The sequence below is a fragment of the Telmatherina bonti genome, assembly GCF_933228915.1.
Source record: "Telmatherina bonti genome assembly, chromosome: 11".
In the NCBI taxonomy this organism is placed as follows: Eukaryota; Metazoa; Chordata; class Actinopteri; order Atheriniformes; family Telmatherinidae; genus Telmatherina; species Telmatherina bonti.
In genome coordinates, this window is record NC_136629.1 from 4,248,627 (window position 1) to 4,275,864 (window position 27,238).

The window sequence follows — 27,238 nt, forward strand, 5'->3', positions numbered from 1 at the left end:
ATATATATATATATATATATATATATATATATATATATATATATATATATATATATATATATATATATATATATATATATATATATATATATATACATATATACATATATACATGTTTGCCATATATATACATACATACATATATATATATATATATATACATATATATACATACATACATATATATATATATATATATATATATATATATATATATACATATATACATATATACATGTTTGCAGGCTTCTCACCCGACTTCCTCCCACAGTCCAAGCACATGCATGTTGGCTGATTCTCTCCAGGAGAGAGTGACTGCTCTCTTCTGTGACGGACCAGGAACACCTCCATCTCCCCCTCCAACCTGCTTTTAAATTAGTGTGTCGATGCGATAAATGATCCCGTTATTGAGAGAAATGAGCAGCACGACAATTCTACTGGTTCCTGCAACTTGCAGGATCAATGCCATGGCTTTGTACGCGCCCACGTCTGTGCATTTTCTCTACGAATACATTACATATGATAAACAGACATCACTGAAAAATACATAATCATCCTAATTACCATCATCATCATCATGTGAGAAAATAAAATCATAAAGACCAAAAACAACCTGTTCAACGCTGACAAGTGAAGCTTCTTCTGGTTCCAGTGTGGGTCAGCACCTTCTCACATCCTCACATCTGAAGTGTTCCACTGAATCATGGCAAGCCCCGTCTGCAGCTTTCCCATTTATTCCAGCTAGGACGCGCCACGAGTCCTGCTGAAGACTCGCAGGTCCAGACCAGCTCAGAGTGCTTCATTCTTCACACCTGCAGGATCATCTAAGGGGCTCTCAACTAATCCATGGTTTTCTAATGATCCATTTCATCTTTTTCTCTTTCTGTCTCCAACGTCAAACAAGGTTTTCTCTCCTGCCGCTCCCAAGTCAGTATCCGCTCCCTCTGAGTGCATCCTGCTTGCGTTTGCTCTGTGGTTGCTTTGAGTGTTAAAGGCATGGTTTGGCCTTGCAGGTGGCTTTGCTCAGAGCATTTGGGAGTAAAACATCTGTTTTTTACCATTTTAATTATAATTGTATTTGATGATTGTAATTTAGAAGATAATAGCAGGCTGTTTTCAGTGTGATGGAGGTCAGGATGAAGCAGATTCTGATCAGATGAAGGACAGCGCTGAACGTCTGCCTGTCGTGTGTGTGTGTGTTGTTGTTGCATGGTGGTGTTTTGTTCTGGTTGCTGATGTGATGAAGATGAGCACCGTGATGCAGGAGAACACATCTGTTTCCTTCCTGCTGCAGATCAGTCTCCGACTGGGACTCATTTCTACCTCACTCTGATGCATCGAGTCAGCAAGAAATGCTGAGTTAAAGTTTGGTGACATAGCCAATGTGCTGGAAATAAAGTTTAACTTCACATCTTTAGATCAGCCGACCTGTAGTGTTCATGTTTGTGTGCCAGTTTCATTCAGAAACCAAATCCAGATCCCACCGGGGAAAAAAATTCACAAAATTAAACTTTACTCACATTGGAAACTGTAATGACGTAAGCCTCCTGTTTGCTGCCACTTTGTGGCAAAAAGAAGGAAGCAGTGAGGTCGTACAGTTCTGAAAGCTCAGAATAAATGACTGCATGAACACAATGGCAACAGCTAAAGATCCCAGAAGGATGTTATAACAGACAGAAATCTCACCAGAACCATGAGGGGATGGAAGGTTCTGGGAGAAAAACTTTATGCATCATGTAAAATTTGTTAAGAACAAACAGAATGACGACAAATCTAAGTCATGAACCCATGGAGATCTGGATCCATAGACCCGATCCCAGTCTGACCCAGAATCTTAAGAAACTCCTCAAGATGATCCAGAATCAGGTTCAGTAACGTGTAGGTCTCCATGTTCCTCCATGAACCTCCTACAACGTCTGGACTCCTGAAGATAAGACAATTTTCTACAGAGGGATCTCATCCCAGACTTGTAATCGGGCATCAAAAAAACCACTGGAACCAGACACAATGTTCCAGATGTGCTGGACTGGATTCAGGTCAAGCGAACAGGCCAGTTTTTAGCATCAAACCTTTGCTATGCTGGACCTGATGATACATTCCAACCATATGAAGTTGACCATTGTCCTGCATCAGAAGGAACCAAGTCCCACTGCAACATCTGGTCTGACATGGGTCTGAGGACCTCATCCTGGTACCTTGGGCTTGCAAATGGAGATCTGTGTGGTCCTCCAAGGATCGCCTCTCAAGGCCATCACTGACCCACAGGTTATACTGGAAGATTGTGCAGGCTGCAGAACATTCTGCACAGCGTCTCCAGACTGTCTCAGGTCTGCCACGTTTTCCATGTGAACCTGTTCCCATCTGTGAAGAGCACCCGGAGCCAATCAGCCAATCAGGCTGCACGGTGTTGGCCTGTGAGGACCAACTTGTGTTGGTGGGTTTGAGCAGAAACATGAACTTTACTGTCCTGTCCTTGCAGATGTCTCACACAGGTAACAAGGAAACATCAACTGGAGAACTGTAGGAGACACTTTACCACACAAGTACAAGTGTCGATCCGGCAGTGTGTGATCCTGCAAAGTAGATATGCTGTCAAGTTAACAAGGAGATCATCCTCAGCTGGGACAAACTGCGGAAAAAGACATCCCCCCTGTAAAAAAGGCGCGCCCACATACACACACACACAATCTGCTGCCAGGCCAAGCAGAGACATGACAGCGACAGACGTCTCATGTTACTCTAGCGATAAGGAAGGACATCTGATGTTACCTCTAGCGTTGACTACGTTGGCATACATCTTATGTTACTTCTAGCAGTGAGGAGGTTGGTATACGTCACATGTTACCTCTACCGTTGAGGAAGTCGGTATATGTCTTATGTTACCTTTAGCAGTGAGGACACCGTAAAACATCTCATGTTACCTATCGCGATGAGGACGTCAGTAGATGTCTCATGTTACCTCTAGCAGTGAAAACATCGGTAGACGTCTCATGTTGCCTCCAGCGGTGAGACGTCTCGTGTTACCTCTAGCAATGAGGAGGTCGGTAGACGTCTCGTGTTACCTCTAGCGGTGAGGAGGTCGGTAGACGTCTCGTGTTACCTCTAGCGGTGAGGAGGTCGGTAGACGTCTCGTGTTACCTCTAGCGGTGAGGAGGTCGGTAGACGTCTCGTGTTACCTCTAGCGGTGAGGAGGTCGGTAGACGTCTCGTGTTACCTCTAGCGGTGAGGAGGTCGGTAGACGTCTCGTGTTACCTCTAGCGGTGAGGAGGTCGGTAGACGTCTCGTGTTACCTCTAGCGGTGAGGAGGTCGGTAGACGTCTCGTGTTACCTCTAGCGGTGAGGAGGTCGGTAGACGTCTCGTGTTACCTCTAGCGGTGAGGAGGTCGGTAGACGTCTCGTGTTACCTCTAGCGGTGAGGAGGTCGGTAGACGTCTCGTGTTACCTCTAGCGGTGAGGAGGTCGGTAGACGTCTCGTGTTACCTCTAGCGGTGAGGAGGTCGGTAGACGTCTCGTGTTACCTCTAGCGGTGAGGAGGTCGGTAGACGTCTCGTGTTACCTCTAGCGGTGAGGAGGTCGGTAGACGTCTCGTGTTACCTCTAGCGGTGAGGAGGTCGGTAGACGTCTCGTGTTACCTCTAGCGGTGAGGAGGTCGGTAGACGTCTCGTGTTACCTCTAGCGGTGAGGAGGTCGGTAGACGTCTCGTGTTACCTCTAGCGGTGAGGAGGTCGGTAGACGTCTCGTGTTACCTCTAGCGGTGAGGAGGTCGGTAGACGTCTCGTGTTACCTCTAGCGGTGAGGAGGTCGGTAGACGTCTCGTGTTACCTCTAGCGGTGAGGAGGTCGGTAGACGTCTCGTGTTACCTCTAGCGGTGAGGAGGTCGGTAGACGTCTCGTGTTACCTCTAGCGGTGAGGAGGTCGGTAGACGTCTCGTGTTACCTCTAGCGGTGAGGAGGTCGGTAGACGTCTCGTGTTACCTCTAGCGGTGAGGAGGTCGGTAGACGTCTCGTGTTACCTCTAGCGGTGAGGAGGTCGGTAGACGTCTCATGTTACCTCTAGCAATGAGGTCGGTAGACGTCTCATGTTACCTCTAGTGGTGAGGAGGTCGGTAGACGTCTCGTGTTACCTCTAGCGGTGAGGAGGTCGGTAGACGTCTCGTGTTACCTCTAGCGGTGAGGAGGTCGGTAGACGTCTCATGTTACCTCTAGCAATGAGGTCGGTAGACGTCTCATGTTACCTCTAGTGGTGAGGAGGTCGGTAGACGTCTCGTGTTACCTCTAGCGGTGAGGAGGTCGGTAGACGTCTCGTGTTACCTCTAGCGGTGAGGAGGTCGGTAGACGTCTCATGTTACCTCTAGCAATGAGGTCGGTAGACGTCTCATGTTACCTCTAGCAATGAGGTCGGTAGACGTCTCATGTCTCAGGAAATTTTATGGGAATTTCTCACCAATATTCCACAAGCACCTTCGTGACATCAGAACTTGATGTTGAACAAGAACACCTGGCTCATCACTGGAACAGGAAGGAACCATCCTATCAACTCAGAAGTATGGAATTTTTAAAAATCTCTCAGAATACCAAAGAGTTCCTTTGGAACTAAGGGTCCAAGTCCGCCTCCTTAGGAACAACCCAACACCATCTTCCCCTCTCCATCAAACTGGTACCGTCGTCCTGGCAACCGCCCAACCCAGACTTGTCTGTCAGATTGCCAGATGAAGAAGCATGATTTATCACTCCAGAGAACACAGTTCCACTGTCCTAGAGTCCAGTGGTGGCGGTTTCACACCACTGCATCCATGCATTTGGCTCAGGTGGAGCAACTCACCATGGAAATCCAAACACCATGCTTTCTAGGCACTGCTGTGGAGCTTATCTGAAGACCACATGAAGCTTGGAGGTGTGCAGCAATTGAAAGTTGGAGACCTCTGTGCACTACACAACTGAGCGTCGACTGACCTGCTCTGTCATTTCACATGACGACTCCTTTCTGGCTGAGCTGCTGATGTTATCAGTTGCTTCATTTTTGCTATAAAACCGCTGATAGTGTGGAGGATGTCACCAGTGGGCTTGTTGCACAGATAGCATCCTGTCATGGTACAACAGTCACTGAGCTCCTAAGACCCATCCTGCATGCCGAGCTGCTGGATTTTATACATCTTTTTCGCAGAAATTTGCAGCTGAAATCTTTTTCAGTTCTGTGTGTTTTTACACTTTCACTGGAGGCCGTAGGTTTCCTGGTTCTCAAGAATCTTTGCATGTTCTGTGATGTTGGCTGTATGAACTTGGTCTGAGGCGTGTTTGGTGCGTGCATGGCCTGCTGTATGTTTTAAACACACCCCCATCAACTCCACCTCCATCTACCTCTTCCTCCCCATTCTGTCTTCCTCCACTTCCTCCCTCCGTCACCTTCCTCCACTCATCAGTGCCGGCTTCAACCCCAACATCCTGAAGGACACTGCCCTCTCCACCCATCAACCCATCGAGGTGACGGGCCCCGGCGGTAAGGCCACCATCATCCACGCTCAGTACAACACGCCCATCAGCATGTACTCGCAGGACGCCATCATGGACGCAATAGCAGGGCAGTCACAGGCCAAGGGGCATGATGCCGGGTAAGAGCACCTCCTCCTCCACTTTCTTCTCCTCCACCTCCTCCTCCTCCTCCACCTCCTTCTCCTCCTGCTTTCTCAGCTTTAGTCATCTTGGATATCAAAATTATTTTAATGGAGCAGAATTGTGCTAGAAAAAGCTCTAAAAGTGATGCTGCCATCATGATGTTGACCTGATTAGAGCATTTTGTCAAGGCTCTGCAGATACAGTCCTGTGAGAAAGTTCTTCATTTCTTCATCTCTGAGTTTGTTGTCGTCTTCATTTCTGGTCCTGATGAACAGTCTGCCAGCTTCCTGAAGGTCTTTCAATTAACACTTGAGTAGCAAAGAAACAAATTAGCAAAGAACTGGTTTAAACAGGATCTTTTGGTTCTTTGTCATGAAGATGCATCATCTCTTTCCGTTTCTTTAGTTTCATGTGTGAAAAGCAACAAAGATCAGACAGAAAGCAGGAAGTTAGCAGCAACAAGCTGATTCCCTGCTAGCCATTAGCTGTTAGCATCTCTCAGCATGGAGGCAGAAACTGGACACGTGGAGGACAAAAGAAGAAGACCTGAACCAGGACCCGACAGATGCATCTGGACCTTCAGCTGATCCATCTACTATTGGCTGAACCCTCATCAGAAATGGTCTCCATGGAAACGTGGCTGTCAGGAAGCCAGGAACAGCTCGGGTCACATGACCCAAGAACTGGACTGAAGATCAGTGAGAACAGGTCTGATGGAGGGACGGCTCCTCCCCAGAACCCGGACCTCACTGGCTCTGATGGGAGGACAGATCTTCCACAGAAACCGAACCTTAGCTGGTCTGATGGAAGGACAGATCCTCCTGAGAACCCGGACCTCAGCAGATCCGATGGAGGGACAGGTCCTCACCAGAATCCGAACGTCTACATTACTGAAGCAGAGTGGATCGTCTGGACAAAGAACAGATCAAAATGCAGAAACATCTAAATAAGAGTTTTGGAAAGTCCATCAAGGATCCTGGAGAACGGTTCCTGAAGACCACTTAAAGAAGAAACAGAAAGCGTCTCTGAGAAGGTTGAGACTGGGTTGAATAAAATGAGTCCCTTTAAGCTCCTTTGAACTGGGCCGACTCTGGTTCTGATTAAGAGATTGAGTTCATTTTAATGATTGAACATGTTTCATCATGTTTTCTGGACAATGAACGAAATGAGGCTCGATCGGGACTTTGTGTCTTTTCAGAGTTAAATAAAAGGTAATACTCCTTTAATTTGTGTTTATTCTTAAATGTACGATGTCTGAGTGTTCCACTCCTTTTCCATGTTCATCTTCTCACTTTATTTACTATCATGTTTCCTTCCAAACTGTGTTGACTCGACACATAATTCAGCAGTCACATGCCTCTCAAATCCTCCTGCAGTCCTCTTCCCTCCCTTCATCCTCCCTTCCTCACTCCTTTGTTCAGACACGTCTTCATGTTCTGCAGTTTTGGTATTTCCCTCTAGTTCTATGGTTGTTTTGTTGTGATGTTTGCAAGCTGGTTGAATGCCATTGACTTGTTGTTGAACTGAAGTGATGGAGGACATGTGTCAGCTGGTGCCTAGCCGCCCATCGGTCATGACCCTGGTGACCGGTCAGTTTTCTCCTTGCAGCACAGCCTGCACATGAACAAGCATCAAACTTGGCCTGATGGAGGTGCATCGTTGTCTTAGCAGATGTTTGTGTCAAGAAGCAGGGATAAAAATGCAATATAACAGATGTGCACGTGTAGGGAGAACTTCCAGGTCATGTGACTTCTCTCCGATCGAGAAAAAAAATCAAACGAAAGCATTTCTGCAATCTGAATCAAAAATCTGAAAACTGATAAATGTTTCTGATCAGATTTTTCTTGTGTTTCAAATAATAACTAGAAATTTCACTCCTCCTGCAGAAGAGCGACTGTGAATGCCCTATTATGCTGAATGACTGAGAAGCAGCACAACCATTCAACTTGATTTATCAAGGTACCACATCAGGATTCAAACCCACGAATATGTTAGCAAGAGCCTGTTCTTTCAACCACTACACCAGCACAGTTCTAAGCTGCACTCACTATCAGCAGAAGAACTCAAGATTTAAATGGGTGAAGTAGCACACAAGAATCATTAGCTTGCTTTTGTCAGCATAAGGAGAAGAAGCACAACTATCGGACGTGATTTATCAAGATCCAGTAGCTGGATTTGAACCCACAACCTCTGAATAAAAGGCAAATCATTTTACCACATTTTACCACAACAGTTTATTGTGCCTTGGAATAACTTTGCCACCGGTGTGTAATCAGCAGAATTGCAAAAGGACGTGAAAAGTTGAACGACTGTCAAGAAGTTTAATATTAAACTGTGAGTTTTCTTCAATTTTTTTACATTGAAATAAACTTCTTCATCTTCATCTCCATTTTCAGCCACTTATCCGGGGTCGGGTCGCGGGGGCAGTAGCCTAAGCAGGGAAGCCCAGACTTCCCTCTCTCCAGCCACATTTGCCAACTCTGCGGGGGGGATCCCGAGGCATTCCCAGGCCAGCCGAGAGATATAATCCCTCCAGCGTGTCCTGGGTCTTCCCCGGGGTCTCCTCCCAGAGGGACGTGCCTGGAACACCTCACCAGGGAGGTCCAGGAGGCATCCTGACCAGATGCCCGATCCACCTCAACTGGTTCCTCTCGATGCGAAGGAGCAGCGGCTCTACTCTGATCTCCTCCCAGATGACCGAGCTCCTCACCCTATCTCTAAGGGAGAGCCCGGCCACCCTGCGGAGGAAACTCATTTCAGCCGCCTGTATACGAGATCTCCTTCTTTCGGTCACGACCCACAGCTCATGACCATAGGTGAGGTTAGGAACGTAGATCGACTGGTAAATCGAGAGCTTCACCTTCTGGCTCAGCTCCTTCTTCACCACGACAGACCGGCACAGAGTCCGCATTACTGCAGACGCCGCACCGATCCGTCTGTCGATCTCGCGCTCCATCCTTCCCTCACTCGTGAACAAGACCCCAAGATATTTAAACTCCTCCACTTGAGGCAGGACCTGACTCCCGACCCGGAGAGGGCAATCCACCCTATTCCGGCTGAGGACCATGGTCTCAGATTTGGAGGTGCTGATTCTCATCCCAGCCGCTTCACACTCGGCCGCGAATCGCTCAAGCGAGAGCTGGAGATCACGACCAGATGAAGCCAACAGGACCACGTCATCTGCAAAAAGCAGAGACTCAATGCTGGGGCCACCAAGTCGGATCCCCTCAACACCTCGGCTGCACCTAGAAATTCTGTCCATATAAGTTATGAACAGAATCGGTGATAAAGGGCAGCCTTGGCGGAGTCCAACCCTCACTGGAAACGAATCCGACTTACTACCAGCAATGCAGAACCAAGCTCTGACACCTGTCGTACAGGGACCGGACAGCTCGTACAAGAGGGTCCGGTACTCCCGGAGTACCCCCCACTGGAGCCCCCGGGGGACACAGTCGAATGCCTTCTCCAGGTTCACAAAGCACATGTAGACTGGTTGGGCAAACTCCCATGCCCCCTCCAGGACCCCAAAGAGGGTATAGAGCTGGTCCACTGTTCCGCGACCAGGACGAAAACCACACTGCTCCTCATCAATCTGGGATTCGTCTATCCGGCGGACCCTCCTCTCCAGGACCACTGAATAGACCTTACCAGGGAGGCTAAGGAGTGTGATTCCCCTATAATTGGAACACACCCTCCAGTCCCCCTTCTTAAAAAGGGGGACCACCACCCCAGTCTGCCAATCCAGCGGTACTGTCCCCGATGTCCACGCAATGCTGCAGAGGCGTGTCAGCCAGGACAGCCCCACAGCATCCAGAGCCTTAAGGAACTCCGGGCGGATCTCATCCACCCCCGGGGCCTTGCCGCCAAGGAGCTTTTTGACCACCTCAGCTATTTCAGCCCCAGAGATAGGAGAGTCCACCCCTGAGTCCACCAGCTCTGCTTCCTCATCAGAAGACGTGTTGGTATGATTGAGGAGGTCTTCGAAGTATTCCCTCCACCGACCTTACAGCCACAGCTCCGGCTGGCCGCCTCAGCAATAGAGACACGGAACACAGCCCATTCGGACTCAATGTCCCCCGCCTCACTCGGGACATGGTTGAAGCTCTGCTGAAGGTGGGAGTTGAAGCTCGCTCTGACGGGGGACTCAGCCAGACGTTCCCAGCAGACCCTCACAACACGTTTAGGCCTGCCAGATCTGATCAGCTTCCTCCCCCACCATCTGAGCCAACTCACCACCAGGTGGTGATCAGTTGAAGCTCCGCCCCCCTCTTCACCCGAGTGTCCAAGGCATGTGGACGCAGGTCCGACGATACGACTACAAAATCCATAATCAAACTGCGGCCCAGGGAATCCTGATGCCAGGTGTACATATGGACACTCTTATGTTGGAACATGGTGTTCGTTATGGACAATTCATGACGAGCACAGAAGTCCAATAACAAAACACCATTTGGGTTCAGAGGGGGGGACCATGCCTCCCAATCACTCCCATCCAGGTCTCACTGTCATTGCCCACGTGAGCATTGAAGTCCCCCAGCAGAACAATGGAGTCCCCAGAAGGAGCACCCTCCAGCACTCCCTCCAAGGACTCCAGAAAGGGTGGGTACTCTGAACTGCTGTTCGGTGCATAAGCACAGACAACAGTCAGGACCCGTCCCCCCACCCGGAGGCGGAGGGAATCTACCCTTTCATCCACCGGGGTAAACCCCAACGTGCAGGCACCAAGCTGGGGGCTGATGAGAATGCCCACACCTGCTCGGCGCCTCTCACCATGAGCAACTCCAGAGTGGAAGAAGGTCCAGCCCCTCTCGAGGGTTCTGGTTCCAGTCCAGTCCCTCTCCAGGGTACTGGTTCCAGAGCCCAAGTCATGCGTCGAGGTGAGTCCAACTATATCTAGCCGGAACCGCTCAACCTCGCGCACAAGCTCAGGCTCCTTCCCCACCAGAGAGGTGACGTTCCACGTCCCTAGAGCCAGCTTCTGCAGCCGGGGATCGGACCGCCAGGGTCCCCGCCCCTTGCTGCCGCCCAGCTCACACTGCACCCGACCCCTACGGCTCCTCCCGCAGATGGTGAGCCCACGGGAGGTGGGGCCCATGTAACCCTTTCGGGCTGAGCCCGACCGGGCCCCATGGGCAAAGGCCCGGCCATCAGACGCTCGCTGTCGTACCCCACCTCCAGGCCTGGCTCCAGAGGGGGGTCCCGGTGACCCGGGCAAGGGAACATTTCTGCCCCGGTTTGTCAGCATCATAGAGGTCTATGAGCCGTGCTTGGTCAGGTCCCTCCCCTAGACACCTGTTTGCCATGGGTGACCCTACCAGGGGCATAAAGCCCCCGACAACATAGCTGCTAGGATCTTCGGGACACACAAACCCCTCCACCACCATAAGGTGACGGCTCAGGGAGTGTTGAACACTTTGTATTAATTGTACAATTTCTGAAGACAGACATTGCTCAATGAGCATTCACAGTAATAACAACAATAACAGTGTCCATGAGTTGAAATGAAACTGAATGTTCTGAGAGTTTCTTCTCCTCTCTGATTCAAACAAGAACCCGATCTCATCTACGTGTCCTCCTTCTTCCGATCGTCTTCCAGAGCTTTATTGTTGTCATTCTACGTCAAATCTGCACTTTCAGCTGAAATATCTGAGTTCAGACCTGAAATAATAGAACAGAAACCAGAAACACCCCCAGGGCCCTCTGTCACCTTCTCTCAGACTAAATCCAATGTGTGCTGTGTTGACCCGGTTTGGTTTTGGGGGATGTGGTTACAGTTCTGTCCCAGGTAAAGAAAGGCTGGTGGACAGTGCCTCCCCAGTCTACCAGGCAGTCCAGAGCGCAGAAAAGGACCTGGATCTGACCGAGTGGGGCCGACACAGCACCAGCATGCAGTCCAAGTCCTTCAGGGTCCTGGCCCACATGACCCAAACCGGGTCCGGTAAGTGTTCCCATCTTCTCCCTGAAACAGAATCCATCAGCTGAATCTGGATCAGAACTTTGTTGCAGGAAAAGTCAGAGTGAAGGATGTGAATAAAAGTCAGATTCTCTGCTTTATTCTTTCTGTTGCAGCTCTGCAGCAGCAGCAGGAGCAGGAGGAGGTGATGAGGAGGAGCAGGTAGGCTGCAGACCTTCATCAGACCTCTGCTGACCCCCGGCCCATCACCTGTACACTGCACCCCAACCCCTGCACAAGTCCTGGCCTTGCAGCCCGCCTCACCTCAGCTGAGCTGCCCGCCTGTAAAAATCACCAATCAGAAAGCTCCTTCCTGAAACAGGCTCAACCCACTGTGTGTGTGCACAGGAAGAGGTTTGACAGGGAAATACCCCTGAGTGAGTTCAGGTGTGGATGTTGTGAAATGGTGAAATGGAAGATCAGATGGTGCCAACATGAAGGGAAACAGATTCCTGCTGCTTCTTCTCTTTCCATGACGAATGCATCACTGATCAACTCATCCCACAAACCAGTGTGTAATTTCCTGAACACTTGAAGGTGCAGCATGTTACAAAGTCAAAGATCAATGATTTCATCAAAAACTTCTTCACTAAACTAACTGTTTGGTTTTTTTTACATTCTCCTTGAATGTATAATTTATATTTACCTGCTGTGGGTCCGCAGCTGTCATATATCTGCCACCAAATTTACTACGATGTCTCTAAATGGACAAAATACCCGAAGCAGTGGTGACTTGTTTTATAGGAGGCAAAGCACTGTTAGGGAGGAGTAACGCTTTAAAAGGCAACCAGAATAGCTACTGCAGTCCAGTCATCGCTGCACCTGAGGCCACTAGACCCAGGCACTGATGTAAACATCTTCCTGCATGGAAGACCAGTGACAGCCACCGTACATGGCTCAGCGGCAGTGGCTGTAAGGTCCATGTCCGTCTGTGCACCTAGATCTCAGCGATTTTTACCTGCTCCACCTAGAAGAAGAAATGAAAGCAGAAGGTTTTCTCTGACAATTGATCACTCTGTGTTCACAAAAATTACAAGAAAAAGTCCAAAACTTCTCCCGAAGAAATAGATTTTTGAAATCAAGATCGTAGTTTAATTTTCAGTTGCCATGGAGATTCCACATTCTGGGACGATGATGTCACACGAAATTAAACTGAAAATGAATCAGAAAAATCATCAACCAAGCCTCTCCGATGCCCTCCATTCCTCCCAGTCGTAAGAAGTATACATGAGAACGTCACCGTTTCTGTTCTCTTTCACCCGACATGAACGTCATGTTTTCTCTATATTCTCCCTGCAGCGCACCCTACCTCCCGTTGTCTCCTGTTGCTTTTTCTTGGATTTTTCCCTTCCAGGCAGGAGACACAGGGTGCTTTATGTGAAGATTAAACAACGAGGAGCCGTGCATTAGACGGTTGTAATGTACGATGCGGAGTCTAGAACACCACGATTCGCAGTAAAGTGCATTATAATCATCTAAAGCACAGATCTGCATTGTTTAATCTGATTCTATTCTATACTACAGTCATGTAGCAGATGCTTTTATCCAAAGCGACCTACATGTGAGAGTCAGAACAACACAAGCAGGAAATCAAACAGTAGACGACCTCATAGGAAGGTGCAAGTGGACTGCTGGAGTCCAGTTGGACGCCAGGTGGACATGTAGAGATCCAGGCTCTTTTGTTTGTAAATGTTTTATAACAAATGTCTAAAAATTTCTTTTTTTTTTTTTTACAAAACTCACTAAATATATATATATATATATTTTAAAAAAAGGAACTATTTTATGTTGTCTCCATGTAGTTTTTATGCTAAACAACCACTGTCAAGCTACAACGCGTTTCTCTCAATCACCTGTGAAAAGCAGCTGTTCTGAACCAGTTGATTAACAAGATGCTATGGTGACGCCCATAACGGAGTGATATTACAGTGATTTAACTCACCAAACTACGTGTGCATTTAAGAAAAAAGAAAAGTAGAACAACAAAGGAGCACAGCAAACCTTTCTGCTGCTCGCGGTTGGAGAATGTTGAGTTTTAGTTTTCAAATAGCAGACATTTATTTGAGGATTTTGGAGTGTTTTTCATGTGCCACCCCTCTCAGATCCTCACCAGGACTTCCTTTGCTACCATAGCAACCAGTGACACAGGTCTTCCTTCTTTCTAACTTATTTCCGTCATGCATGTTTCATGGCAGCCATTGTCCAGCTTCCAGCAGGACAATTCAGACTGAAAACTTTCCCACTGAAAGCTTCCCATCTGCAACAGCCTATGGATAGCTGTTCCACAGCTTCTGGAAAAACCTAGACCATATTAGACTATGTCCTGCTAAAAAAAAAAAACTACAACACTAACCCACTGTAGAGTAAAACAATAGGATATTTAGATCCAATAGAAGTTCTTATATGTGCAACTTTTAATCTATAGTCCAGGTCTCTGAATAGCTACGACATTTAGACCTTTCAATTCTGGACTGAATTATTCTACACAGCATGTAGACTTTTTTCAATCCTTATTTCAATTTTTTTACAAATAGCATAAAGATTTAATAAAAACAATGTTTTTATTAAAACAATGTTTTAATAAAAACATTAACATTATTATTATTATTAAAACATTGTTTCTAATTCGTGGAATCTTTATTATATTTGTAAAAATGGAAATAAGGCTGATTTTATGGGTTTCTTTTGGATCTAGACCACATTCTCCCAGATCTGGCATGAAAATGACAATATTTGCACTGAAAGATTCTCCACAGAATGCAGATTCATTACAACACTTTTAATTAGTTGTGAAAATGAAAATAGAGCTCATTTTATGGATTTGTTGGACTCTAGATCAGGAATCACCAACTTCAGACCTCTTTGGCTAGAGTCCCACAGGTTTTAGATGTTTCCCTGCTGCAACAAACCTGATTCACATCAGTGGGTAGTGTAGAGGAGAACTTGTGGAGAACTTGACAAGAAGCTGTTTCAGAACATTTTCATTTTATTCCTGTGTGCTGCAGCAGTGAAACACCCAAAACCTGCAGGACCCGGAACCAATAGGTCTGGAGTCTGTGATCTCTGTCGTCTGATCCCCTGGCCTCTGTCACCTGGGTCCCTGGTCCCCTGGCCTCCTGGTCCCCCTGCCCTGCATGTTTTAAATGTTTCCATACTTACAAGTGCTTTACATAAAACATTTTAGGGAATCAAATATGGTGCAAAGAAACCATGAAAGGTGGCAAAAAAAAGCAAAAATCACAACAAATCATAATAAAATTATAAATTTAATTAAATTCAAATTAAATTTAAATAAATTCAATGTAATTAAACACCAAGGTTACATACAAACCTGGTCGGTGGTTTTAGGTGCCCAAGTCTCCAAGTGCCAGGATTGGATTGGGTAAGGTTATTTCAAGATATATCTAATAAAAGACGTATAACAAACAAAATAAGTAATTGATACTCAAAAAGGTGGGGGTGGAAGTATTCATGTTATGGTGGCAGTGGAGATGTGGACCCAAACGCAGAGATGAGGGAAACCAGGATACAGGTCGAAGATCGATTTATTCCCGGACTAGAGGAGGGCTGAACTAACAAAACTAACAAAATGAACCAACAAACACAACTGAAACAGAGGGGTATAAATACACTGGAAAACCAAACAGAAACAGGTGAAACAAATTAACTAAATGAACCCAGGTGAACTAAATCAATAGGAAATCTATGAAGCTAAACAAGAACCAAGGGAACTAAACAGGAAAAACTACAAAATAAAACAGGAAACCTGAACCAAGGAAAAAACACAAACAACCACATCATAACAATTCATAGCTGCACATCTTAACGAAATACCTTCCGCCTTGTAATTAGGACCTAAACCAGTTAAAGACCAGTCCATAAAGTCCCAACCCAGTTTTCCAGCCTGTGCAACAGGATTCTGTGATCTACAGTACCAACGCAGCACTGAGATCCAGCAGAACCGGGACTGATACTGGACCAGAATCAGTGATGTCCGTTAAGACTTGGACCTGAGCTGTTTCAGGTCTGGGAAGACTGAAATGAGTGGCTGAACAGTTCCATTAATCTGATCAGGTGTGCTGGAGGTGGAAACATGTAAAACATGCCGGACGAGGATTCCTGGGGTCCAGTCCTGAGAAACACCATGTGAGCCCATGTCAGCATTTAGACTCCTCAGATGTGGACCGACAGTTTCTGATATGAGAAACTTTCATTGTTATGAAAATGGAAATGAGCTGCAGGATGTGTGAGGAGGACCGTTCAGGCGTTGTGACGACGTTCTTCATCGTCTCCAGGTCGTTCTGTTTCTCTTCATGGTTCTTCTGTGTTTTTTAGTGACGAAACTCAGTTTCTGTTGATTCTGGGTCGTTTGAGGTCTGAACATTTGGTCTCTGGATGTCTGAACATTTGGTCTCTGGATGTCTGAACGTTTGGGGTCTCTTGATGTCTTAAAGTTTGGTCTCTGGATGTCTAAATGTTTGAGGTCTCTGGATGTCTGAATGTTTGAGGTCTCTGGATGTCTGAACGTTTGGTCTCTGGATGTCTGAACGTTTGGTCTCTGGAAGTCTGAACGTTTGGTCTCTGTATGTCTGAACGTTTGAGGTCTCTGGATGTCTGAACGTTTGGTCTCTGGATGTCTGAACGTTTGGTCTCTGGAAGTCTAAACGTTTGGTCTCTGGATGTCTGAACGTTTGGTCTCTGGATGTCTGAGCGTTTGGTCTCTGGATGTCTGAACGTTTGGTCTCTGGATGTCTAAACATTTGATCTCTGGATGTCTGAATGTTTGAGGTCTCTGGATGTCTGAATGTTTGAGGTCTCTGGATGTCTGAACGTTTGGTCTCTGGAAGTCTGAACGTTTGCTCTCTGGATGTCTGAATGTTTGAGGTCTCTGGATGTCTGAACGATTGGTCTCTGGATGTCTGAACGTTTGGTCTCTGGAAGTCTGAACGTTTGGTCTCTGGATGTCTGAACGTTTGAGGTCTCTGGATGTCTGAACGTTTGGTCTCTGGATGTCTGAACGTTTGGTCTCTGGAAGTCTGAACGTTTGAGGTCTCTGGATGTCTGAACGTTTGGTCTCTGGAAGTTTGAACGTTTGGTCTCTGGAGGTCTGAACGTTTGGTCTCTGGATGTCTGAACGTTTGAGGTCTCTGGATGTCTGAACGTTTGGGGTCTCTTGATGTCTGAACATTTGGTCTCTGGATGTCTGAACGTTTGAGGTCTCTCGATGTCTGAACATTTGGTCTCTGGATGTCTGAACGTTTGAGGTCTCTGGATGTCTGAACGTTTGGTCTCTGGATGTCTGAACGTTTGAGGTCTCTGGATGTCTGAACGTTTGAGGTCTCTGGTTGTCTGAACGTTTGGTCTCTGGATGTCTGGACGTTTGGTCTCTGGATGTCTGGACGTTTGGTCTCTGGATGTCTGAACGTTTGAGGTCTCTGGTTGTCTGAACGTTTGAGGTCTCTGGATGTCTGAACGTTTGAGGTCTCTGGATGTCTGAACATTTGGTCTCTGGCTGTCTGAACGTTTGAGGTCTCTGGTTGTCTGAACGTTTGGTCTCTGGATGTCTGAACGTTTGAGGTCTCTGGTTGTCTGAACGTTTGAGGTCTCTGGTTGTCTGAACGTTTGAGGTCTCTGGATGTCTGAACGTTTGAGGTCTCTGGTTGTCTGAACGTTTGAGGTCTATGGATGTCTGAACGTTTGAGGTCTCTGGTTGTCTGAACGTTTGAGGTCTCTGGATGTCTGAACGTTTGGTCTCTGGATGTCTGAACGTTTGGTCTCTGGAAGTCTAAACGTTTGGTCTCTGGATGTCTGAACGTTTGGTCTCTGGATGTCTGAGCGTTTGGTCTCTGGATGTCTGAACGTTTGGTCTCTGGATGTCTAAACATTTGATCTCTGGATGTCTGAATGTTTGAGGTCTCTGGATGTCTGAATGTTTGAGGTCTCTGGATGTCTGAACGATTGGTCTCTGGATGTCTGAACGTTTGGTCTCTGGAAGTCTGAACGTTTGCTCTCTGGATGTCTGAATGTTTGAGGTCTCTGGATGTCTGAACGATTGGTCTCTGGATGTCTGAACGTTTGGTCTCTGGAAGTCTGAACGTTTGGTCTCTGGATGTCTGAACGTTTGGTTTCTGGATGTCTGAACGTTTGGTCTCTGAAAGTCTGAACGTTTGGGGTCTCTGGATGTCTGAACGTTTGGGGTCTCTGGATGTCTGAACGTTTGGTTTCTGGATGTCTGAACGTTTGGTCTCTGAAAGTCTGAACGTTTGGGGTCTCTGAAAGTCTGAACGTTTGGGGTCTCTGGATGTCTGAGCGTTTGGTTTCTGGATGTCTGGACGTTTGGTCTCTGAAAGTCTGAACGTTTGGGGTCTCTGGATGTCTGAACGTTTGGGGTCTGGATGTCTGAACGTTTGGTTTCTGGATGTCTGAACATTTGAGGTCTCTGGATGTCTGAACGTTTGAGGTCTCTGGATGTCTGAACGTTTGGTCTCTGGATTTCTGAACGTTTGAGGTCTCTGGATGTCTGAACATTTGAGGTTTCCGGAAGTCTGAACGTTTGGGGTCTCTGGATGTCTGGACGTTTGGTCTCTGGATGTCTGAACGTTTGGTCTCTGGATGTCTGAACGTTTGAGGTCTCTGGATGTCTGAACATTTGGGGTCTCTGGATGTCTGAACGTTTGGGGTCTCTGGATGTCTGAACATTTGGTCTCTGGATGTCTGAACGTTTGGTCTCTGGATGTCTGAACATTTGGTCTCTGGATGTCTGAATGTTTGGGGTCTCTGGATGTCTGAACGTTTGGTCTCTGGATGTCTGAACGTTTGGTCTCTGGATGTCTGAACGTTTGAGTTCTCTGGATGTCTGAACGTTTGGTCTCTGGATGTCTGAACGTTTGAGGTCTCTGGATGTCTGAACGTTTGAGGTCTCTGGTTGTCTGAACGTTTGGTTTCTGGATGTCTGAACGTTTGGTCTCTGGATTTCTGGACGTTTGGTCTCTGAAAGTCTGAACGTTTGGGGTCTCTGGATGTCTGAACGTTTGGTTTCTGGATGTCTGGACGTTTGGTCTCTGGGAGTCTGAACGTTAGGGGTCTCTGGATGTCTGAACGTTTGAGGTCTCTGGATGTCTGAACATTTGAGGTCTCTGAAATTCTGAACGTTTTGTCTCTGGATGTTTGAACGTTTGAGGTCTCTGGATGTCTGAACATTTGAGGTCTCCGGAAGTCTGAACGTTTGGGGTCTCTGGATGTCTGGACGTTTGGTCTCTGGAAGTCTGAACGTTTGGTCTCTGGATGTCTGAACGTTTGGTCTCTGAATTTCTGAACGTTTGAGGTCTCTGGATGTCTGAACGTTTGGGGTCTCTGGAAGTCTGAACGTTTGGTCTCTGGATGTCTGAACGTTTGAGGTCTCTGGATGTCTGAACGTTTGAGGTCTCTGGATGTCTGAACGTTTGGTCTCTGGATGTCTGAACGTTTGGTCTCTGAATTTCTGAACATTTGAGGTCTCTTGATGTCTGAACATTTGGGGTCTCTGGATATCTGAACGTTTGGTCTCTGGATGTCTGAACGTTTTGGGTCTCTGGATGTCTGAACGTTTGGTTTCTGGATGTCTGGACGTTTGGTCTCTGGAAGTCTGAACGTTTGGGGTCTCTGGATGTCTGAACGTTTGATCCCTTGATGTCTGAACGTTTAGGGTCTCTGGATGTCTGAACATTTGAGGTCTCTGGATGTCTGAACGTTTAGGGTCTCTGGATGTCTGAACATTTGAGGTCTCTGGATGTCTGAACGTTTGATCTCTGGATGTCTGAACGTTTGGTTTCTGGATGTCTGGACGTTTGAGGTCTCTGGTTGTCTGAACGCTTGGTCTCCGGAAGTCTAAACGTTTGGGGTCTCTGGAAGTCTGAACGTTTGGTCTCTGGATGTCTTAACGTTTGAGGTCTCTGGATGTCTGAACGTTTGAGGTCTCTGGATGTCTGAACATTTGAGGTCTCCGGAAGTCTGAACGTTTGAGGTCTCTGGATGTCTGAACATTTGAGGTCTCCGGAAGTCTGAACGTTTGGGGTCTCTGGAAGTCTGAACGTTTGGTCTCTGGATGTCTTAACGTTTGAGGTCTCCGGAAGTCTGAACGTTTGGGGTCTCTGGATGTCTGGACATTTGAGGTCTCTGGTTGTCTGAACGCTTGGTCTCCGGAAGTCTAAACGTTTGGGGTCTCTGGAAGTCTGAACGTTTGGTCTCTGGATGTCTTAACGTTTGAGGTCTCTGGATGTCTGAACGTTTGGTTTCTGGATGTCTGAACGTTTGGGGTCTCTGGATGTCTGAACGTTTGGTTTCTGGATGTCTGAACGTTTGGTCTCTGAAAGTCTGAACGTTTGAGGTCTCTGGATGTCTGAACATTTGAGGTCTCCGGAAGTCTGAACGTTTGGGGTCTCTGGAAGTCTGAACGTTTGGTCTCTGGATGTCTTAACGTTTGAGGTCTCCGGAAGTCTGAACGTTTGGGGTCTCTGGATGTCTGGACATTTGAGGTCTCTGGTTGTCTGAACGCTTGGTCTCCGGAAGTCTAAACGTTTGGGGTCTCTGGAAGTCTGAACGTTTGGTCTCTGGATGTCTTAACGTTTGAGGTCTCTGGATGTCTGAACGTTTGGTTTCTGGATGTCTGAACGTTTGGGGTCTCTGGATGTCTGAACGTTTGGTTTCTGGATGTCTGAACGTTTGGTCTCTGAAAGTCTGAACGTTTGAGGTCTCTGGATGTCTGAACATTTGAGGTCTCCGGAAGTCTGAACGTTTGGGGTCTCTGGAAGTCTGAACGTTTGGTCTCTGGATGTCTTAACGTTTGAGGTCTCCGGAAGTCTGAACGTTTGGGGTCTCTGGATGTCTGGACATTTGAGGTCTCTGGTTGTCTGAACGCTTGGTCTCCGGAAGTCTAAACGTTTGGGGTCTCTGGAAGTCTGAACGTTTGGTCTCTGGATGTCTTAATGTTTGAGGTCTCTGGATGTCTGAACGTTTGGTTTCTGGATGTCTGAACGTTTGGGGTCTCTGGATGTCTGAACGTTTGGTTTCTGGATGTCTGAACGTTTGGTCTCTGAAAGTCTGAACGTTTGGGGTCTCTGAAAGTCTGAACGTTTGGGGTCTCTGGATGTCTGAGCGTTTGGTTTCTGGATGTCTGGACGTTTGGTCTCTGAAAGTCTGAACGTTTGGGGTCTCTGGATGTCTGAACTTTTGGGGTCTCTGGATGTCTGAACGTTTGGTTTCTGGATGTCTGAACGTTTGGGGTCTCTGGATGTCTGAACGTTTGAGGTCTCTGGATGTCTGAACGTTTGGTCTCTGGATTTCTGAACGTTTGAGGTCTCTGGATGTCTGAACATTTGAGGTTTCCGGAAGTCTGAACGTTTGGTCTCTGGATGTCTGAACGTTTGGTCTCTGGATGTCTGAACGTTTGGTCTCTGGATGTCTGAACGTTTGAGGTCTCTGGATGTCTGAACATTTGGGGTCTCTGGATGTCTGAACGTTTGGGGTCTCTGGATGTCTGAACATTTGGTCTCTGGATGTCTGAACGTTTGGTCTCTGGATGTCTGAACATTTGGTCTCTGGATGTCTGAATGTTTGGGGTCTCTGGATGTCTGAACGTTTGGTCTCTGGATGTCTGAACGTTTGGTCTCTGGATGTCTGAACGTTTGAGTTCTCTGGATGTCTGAACGTTTGGTCTCTGGATGTCTGAACGTTTGAGGTCTCTGGATGTCTGAACGTTTGAGGTCTCTGGTTGTCTGAACGTTTGGTTTCTGGATGTCTGAACGTTTGGTTTCTAGATTTCTGGAAGTTTGGTCTCTGAAAGTCTGAACGTTTGGGGTCTCTGGATGTCTGAACGTTTGGTTTCTGGATGTCTGGACGTTTGGTCTCTGGAAGTCTGAACGTTTGGGGTCTCTGGATGTCTGAACGTTTGAGGTCTCTGGATTTCTGAACGTTTGAGGTCTCTGAAAGTCTGAACGTTTGGGGTCTCTGGATGTCTGAGCGTTTGGTTTCTGAAAGTCTGAACGTTTGGGGTCTCTGGATGTCTGAACGTTTGAGGTCTCTGGTTGTCTGAACGTTTGGTTTCTGGATGTCTGAACGTTTGGTCTCTGGATTTCTGGACGTTTGGTCTCTGAAAGTCTGAACGTTTGGGGTCTCTGGATGTCTGAACGTTTGGTTTCTGGATGTCTGAACATTTGAGGTCTCTGGATGTCTGAACGTTTGAGGTCTCTGGATGTCTGAACGTTTGGTCTCTGGATTTCTGAACGTTTGAGGTCTCTGGATGTCTGAACATTTGAGGTTTCCGGAAGTCTGAACGTTTGGGGTCTCTGGATGTCTGGACGTTTGGTCTCTGGATGTCTGAACGTTTGGTCTCTGGATGTCTGAACATTTGGGGTCTCTGGATGTCATAACGTTTGGGGTCTCTGGATGTCTGAACATTTGGTCTCTGGATGTCTGAACGTTTGGTCTCTGGATGTCTGAACATTTGGTCTCTGGATGTCTGAATGTTTGGGGTCTCTGGATGTCTGAACGTTTGGTCTCTGGATGTCTGAACGTTTGGTCTCTGGATGTCTGAACGTTTGAGTTCTCTGGATGTCTGAACGTTTGGTCTCTGGATGTCTGAACGTTTGAGGTCTCTGGATGTCTGAACGTTTGAGGTCTCTGGTTGTCTGAACGTTTGGTTTCTGGATGTCTGAACGTTTGGTCTCTGGATTTCTGGACGTTTGGTCTCTGAAAGTCTGAACGTTTGGGGTCTCTGGATGTCTGAACGTTTGGTTTCTGGATGTCTGGACGTTTGGTCTCTGGGAGTCTGAACGTTAGGGGTCTCTGGATGTCTGAACGTTTGAGGTCTCTGGATGTCTGAACATTTGAGGTCTCTGAAATTCTGAACGTTTTGTCTCTGGATGTTTGAACGTTTGAGGTCTCTGGATGTCTGAACATTTGAGGTCTCCGGAAGTCTGAACGTTTGGGGTCTCTGGATGTCTGGACGTTTGGTCTCTGGAAGTCTGAACGTTTGGTCTCTGGATGTCTGAACGTTTGGTCTCTGAATTTCTGAACGTTTGAGGTCTCTGGATGTCTGAACGTTTGGGGTCTCTGGAAGTCTGAACGTTTGGTCTCTGGATGTCTGAACGTTTGAGGTCTCTGGATGTCTGAACGTTTGAGGTCTCTGGATGTCTGAACGTTTGAGGTCTCTGGATGTCTGAACGTTTGAGGTCTCTGGTTGTCTGAACGTTTGGTTTCTGGATGTCTGAACGTTTGGTCTCTGGATTTCTGGACGTTTGGTCTCTGAAAGTCTGAACGTTTGGGGTCTCTGGATGTCTGAACGTTTGGTTTCTGGATGTCTGGACGTTTGGTCTCTGGGAGTCTGAACGTTAGGGGTCTCTGGATGTCTGAACGTTTGAGGTCTCTGGATGTCTGAACATTTGAGGTCTCTGAAATTCTGAACGTTTTGTCTCTGGATGTTTGAACGTTTGAGGTCTCTGGATGTCTGAACATTTGAGGTCTCCGGAAGTCTGAACGTTTGGGGTCTCTGGATGTCTGGACGTTTGGTCTCTGGAAGTCTGAACGTTTGGTCTCTGGATGTCTGAACGTTTGGTCTCTGAATTTCTGAACGTTTGAGGTCTCTGGATGTCTGAACGTTTGGGGTCTCTGGAAGTCTGAACGTTTGGTCTCTGGATGTCTGAACGTTTGAGGTCTCTGGATGTCTGAACGTTTGAGGTCTCTGGATGTCTGAACGTTTGGTCTCTGGATGTCTGAACGTTTGGTCTCTGAATTTCTGAACATTTGAGGTCTCTTGATGTCTGAACATTTGGGGTCTCTGGATATCTGAACGTTTGGTCTCTGGATGTCTGAACGTTTTGGGTCTCTGGATGTCTGAACGTTTGGTTTCTGGATGTCTGGACGTTTGGTCTCTGGAAGTCTGAACGTTTGGGGTCTCTGGATGTCTGAACGTTTGATCCCTTGATGTCTGAACGTTTAGGGTCTCTGGATGTCTGAACATTTGAGGTCTCTGGATGTCTGAACGTTTAGGGTCTCTGGATGTCTGAACATTTGAGGTCTCTGGATGTCTGAACGTTTGATCTCTGGATGTCTGAACGTTTGGTTTCTGGATGTCTGGACGTTTGAGGTCTCTGGTTGTCTGAACGCTTGGTCTCCGGAAGTCTAAACGTTTGGGGTCTCTGGAAGTCTGAACGTTTGGTCTCTGGATGTCTTAACGTTTGAGGTCTCTGGATGTCTGAACGTTTGAGGTCTCTGGATGTCTGAACATTTGAGGTCTCCGGAAGTCTGAACGTTTGAGGTCTCTGGATGTCTGAACATTTGAGGTCTCCGGAAGTCTGAACGTTTGGGGTCTCTGGAAGTCTGAACGTTTGGTCTCTGGATGTCTTAACGTTTGAGGTCTCCGGAAGTCTGAACGTTTGGGGTCTCTGGATGTCTGGACATTTGAGGTCTCTGGTTGTCTGAACGCTTGGTCTCCGGAAGTCTAAACGTTTGGGGTCTCTGGAAGTCTGAACGTTTGGTCTCTGGATGTCTTAACGTTTGAGGTCTCTGGATGTCTGAACGTTTGGTTTCTGGATGTCTGAACGTTTGGGGTCTCTGGATGTCTGAACGTTTGGTTTCTGGATGTCTGAACGTTTGGTCTCTGAAAGTCTGAACGTTTGAGGTCTCTGGATGTCTGAACATTTGAGGTCTCCGGAAGTCTGAACGTTTGGGGTCTCTGGAAGTCTGAACGTTTGGTCTCTGGATGTCTTAACGTTTGAGGTCTCCGGAAGTCTGAACGTTTGGGGTCTCTGGATGTCTGGACATTTGAGGTCTCTGGTTGTCTGAACGCTTGGTCTCCGGAAGTCTAAACGTTTGGGGTCTCTGGAAGTCTGAACGTTTGGTCTCTGGATGTCTTAACGTTTGAGGTCTCTGGATGTCTGAACGTTTGGTTTCTGGATGTCTGAACGTTTGGGGTCTCTGGATGTCTGAACGTTTGGTTTCTGGATGTCTGAACGTTTGGTCTCTGAAAGTCTGAACGTTTGAGGTCTCTGGATGTCTGAACATTTGAGGTCTCCGGAAGTCTGAACGTTTGGGGTCTCTGGAAGTCTGAACGTTTGGTCTCTGGATGTCTTAACGTTTGAGGTCTCCGGAAGTCTGAACGTTTGGGGTCTCTGGATGTCTGGACATTTGAGGTCTCTGGTTGTCTGAACGCTTGGTCTCCGGAAGTCTAAACGTTTGGGGTCTCTGGAAGTCTGAACGTTTGGTCTCTGGATGTCTTAATGTTTGAGGTCTCTGGATGTCTGAACGTTTGGTTTCTGGATGTCTGAACGTTTGGGGTCTCTGGATGTCTGAACGTTTGGTTTCTGGATGTCTGAACGTTTGGTCTCTGAAAGTCTGAACGTTTGGGGTCTCTGAAAGTCTGAACGTTTGGGGTCTCTGGATGTCTGAGCGTTTGGTTTCTGGATGTCTGGACGTTTGGTCTCTGAAAGTCTGAACGTTTGGGGTCTCTGGATGTCTGAACTTTTGGGGTCTCTGGATGTCTGAACGTTTGGTTTCTGGATGTCTGAACGTTTGGGGTCTCTGGATGTCTGAACGTTTGAGGTCTCTGGATGTCTGAACGTTTGGTCTCTGGATTTCTGAACGTTTGAGGTCTCTGGATGTCTGAACATTTGAGGTTTCCGGAAGTCTGAACGTTTGGTCTCTGGATGTCTGAACGTTTGGTCTCTGGATGTCTGAACGTTTGGTCTCTGGATGTCTGAACGTTTGAGGTCTCTGGATGTCTGAACATTTGGGGTCTCTGGATGTCTGAACGTTTGGGGTCTCTGGATGTCTGAACATTTGGTCTCTGGATGTCTGAACGTTTGGTCTCTGGATGTCTGAACATTTGGTCTCTGGATGTCTGAATGTTTGGGGTCTCTGGATGTCTGAACGTTTGGTCTCTGGATGTCTGAACGTTTGGTCTCTGGATGTCTGAACGTTTGAGTTCTCTGGATGTCTGAACGTTTGGTCTCTGGATGTCTGAACGTTTGAGGTCTCTGGATGTCTGAACGTTTGAGGTCTCTGGTTGTCTGAACGTTTGGTTTCTGGATGTCTGAACGTTTGGTTTCTGGATTTCTGGAAGTTTGGTCTCTGAAAGTCTGAACGTTTGGGGTCTCTGGATGTCTGAACGTTTGGTTTCTGGATGTCTGGACGTTTGGTCTCTGGAAGTCTGAACGTTTGGGGTCTCTGGATGTCTGAACGTTTGAGGTCTCTGGATTTCTGAACGTTTGAGGTCTCTGAAAGTCTGAACGTTTGGGGTCTCTGGATGTCTGAGCGTTTGGTTTCTGAAAGTCTGAACGTTTGGGGTCTCTGGATGTCTGAACGTTTGAGGTCTCTGGTTGTCTGAACGTTTGGTTTCTGGATGTCTGAACGTTTGGTCTCTGGATTTCTGGACGTTTGGTCTCTGAAAGTCTGAACGTTTGGGGTCTCTGGATGTCTGAACGTTTGGTTTCTGGATGTCTGAACATTTGAGGTCTCTGGATGTCTGAACGTTTGAGGTCTCTGGATGTCTGAACGTTTGGTCTCTGGATTTCTGAACGTTTGAGGTCTCTGGATGTCTGAACATTTGAGGTTTCCGGAAGTCTGAACGTTTGGGGTCTCTGGATGTCTGGACGTTTGGTCTCTGGATGTCTGAACGTTTGGTCTCTGGATGTCTGAACATTTGGGGTCTCTGGATGTCATAACGTTTGGGGTCTCTGGATGTCTGAACATTTGGTCTCTGGATGTCTGAACGTTTGGTCTCTGGATGTCTGAACATTTGGTCTCTGGATGTCTGAATGTTTGGGGTCTCTGGATGTCTGAACGTTTGGTCTCTGGATGTCTGAACGTTTGGTCTCTGGATGTCTGAACGTTTGAGTTCTCTGGATGTCTGAACGTTTGGTCTCTGGATGTCTGAACGTTTGAGGTCTCTGGATGTCTGAACGTTTGAGGTCTCTGGTTGTCTGAACGTTTGGTTTCTGGATGTCTGAACGTTTGGTCTCTGGATTTCTGGACGTTTGGTCTCTGAAAGTCTGAACGTTTGGGGTCTCTGGATGTCTGAACGTTTGGTTTCTGGATGTCTGGACGTTTGGTCTCTGGGAGTCTGAACGTTAGGGGTCTCTGGATGTCTGAACGTTTGAGGTCTCTGGATGTCTGAACATTTGAGGTCTCTGAAATTCTGAACGTTTTGTCTCTGGATGTTTGAACGTTTGAGGTCTCTGGATGTCTGAACATTTGAGGTCTCCGGAAGTCTGAACGTTTGGGGTCTCTGGATGTCTGGACGTTTGGTCTCTGGAAGTCTGAACGTTTGGTCTCTGGATGTCTGAACGTTTGGTCTCTGAATTTCTGAACGTTTGAGGTCTCTGGATGTCTGAACGTTTGGGGTCTCTGGAAGTCTGAACGTTTGGTCTCTGGATGTCTGAACGTTTGAGGTCTCTGGATGTCTGAACGTTTGAGGTCTCTGGATGTCTGAACGTTTGGTCTCTGGATGTCTGAACGTTTGGTCTCTGAATTTCTGAACATTTGAGGTCTCTTGATGTCTGAACATTTGGGGTCTCTGGATATCTGAACGTTTGGTCTCTGGATGTCTGAACGTTTTGGGTCTCTGGATGTCTGAACGTTTGGTTTCTGGATGTCTGGACGTTTGGTCTCTGGAAGTCTGAACGTTTGGGGTCTCTGGATG

General features: G+C 47.2%; 1 protein-coding gene across 2 annotated transcripts in view; it reads left to right on the forward strand.

Annotated features, from left to right (window-relative positions):
• The window catches only part of LOC306762188 (LIM domain-binding protein 3-like), a 102,727-nt gene that overhangs the window by 40,982 nt on the left and 34,507 nt on the right, over positions 1–27,238 (forward strand). For both annotated transcript variants that reach the window (XM_079248608.1, XM_079248609.1), the window contains 2 exons: positions 905–927; positions 5,420–5,608. In XM_079248608.1, the coding sequence (XP_079104734.1) occupies positions 905–927; positions 5,420–5,608 (212 nt within the window). The remainder of the gene's footprint in view (positions 1–904; positions 928–5,419; positions 5,609–27,238) is intronic.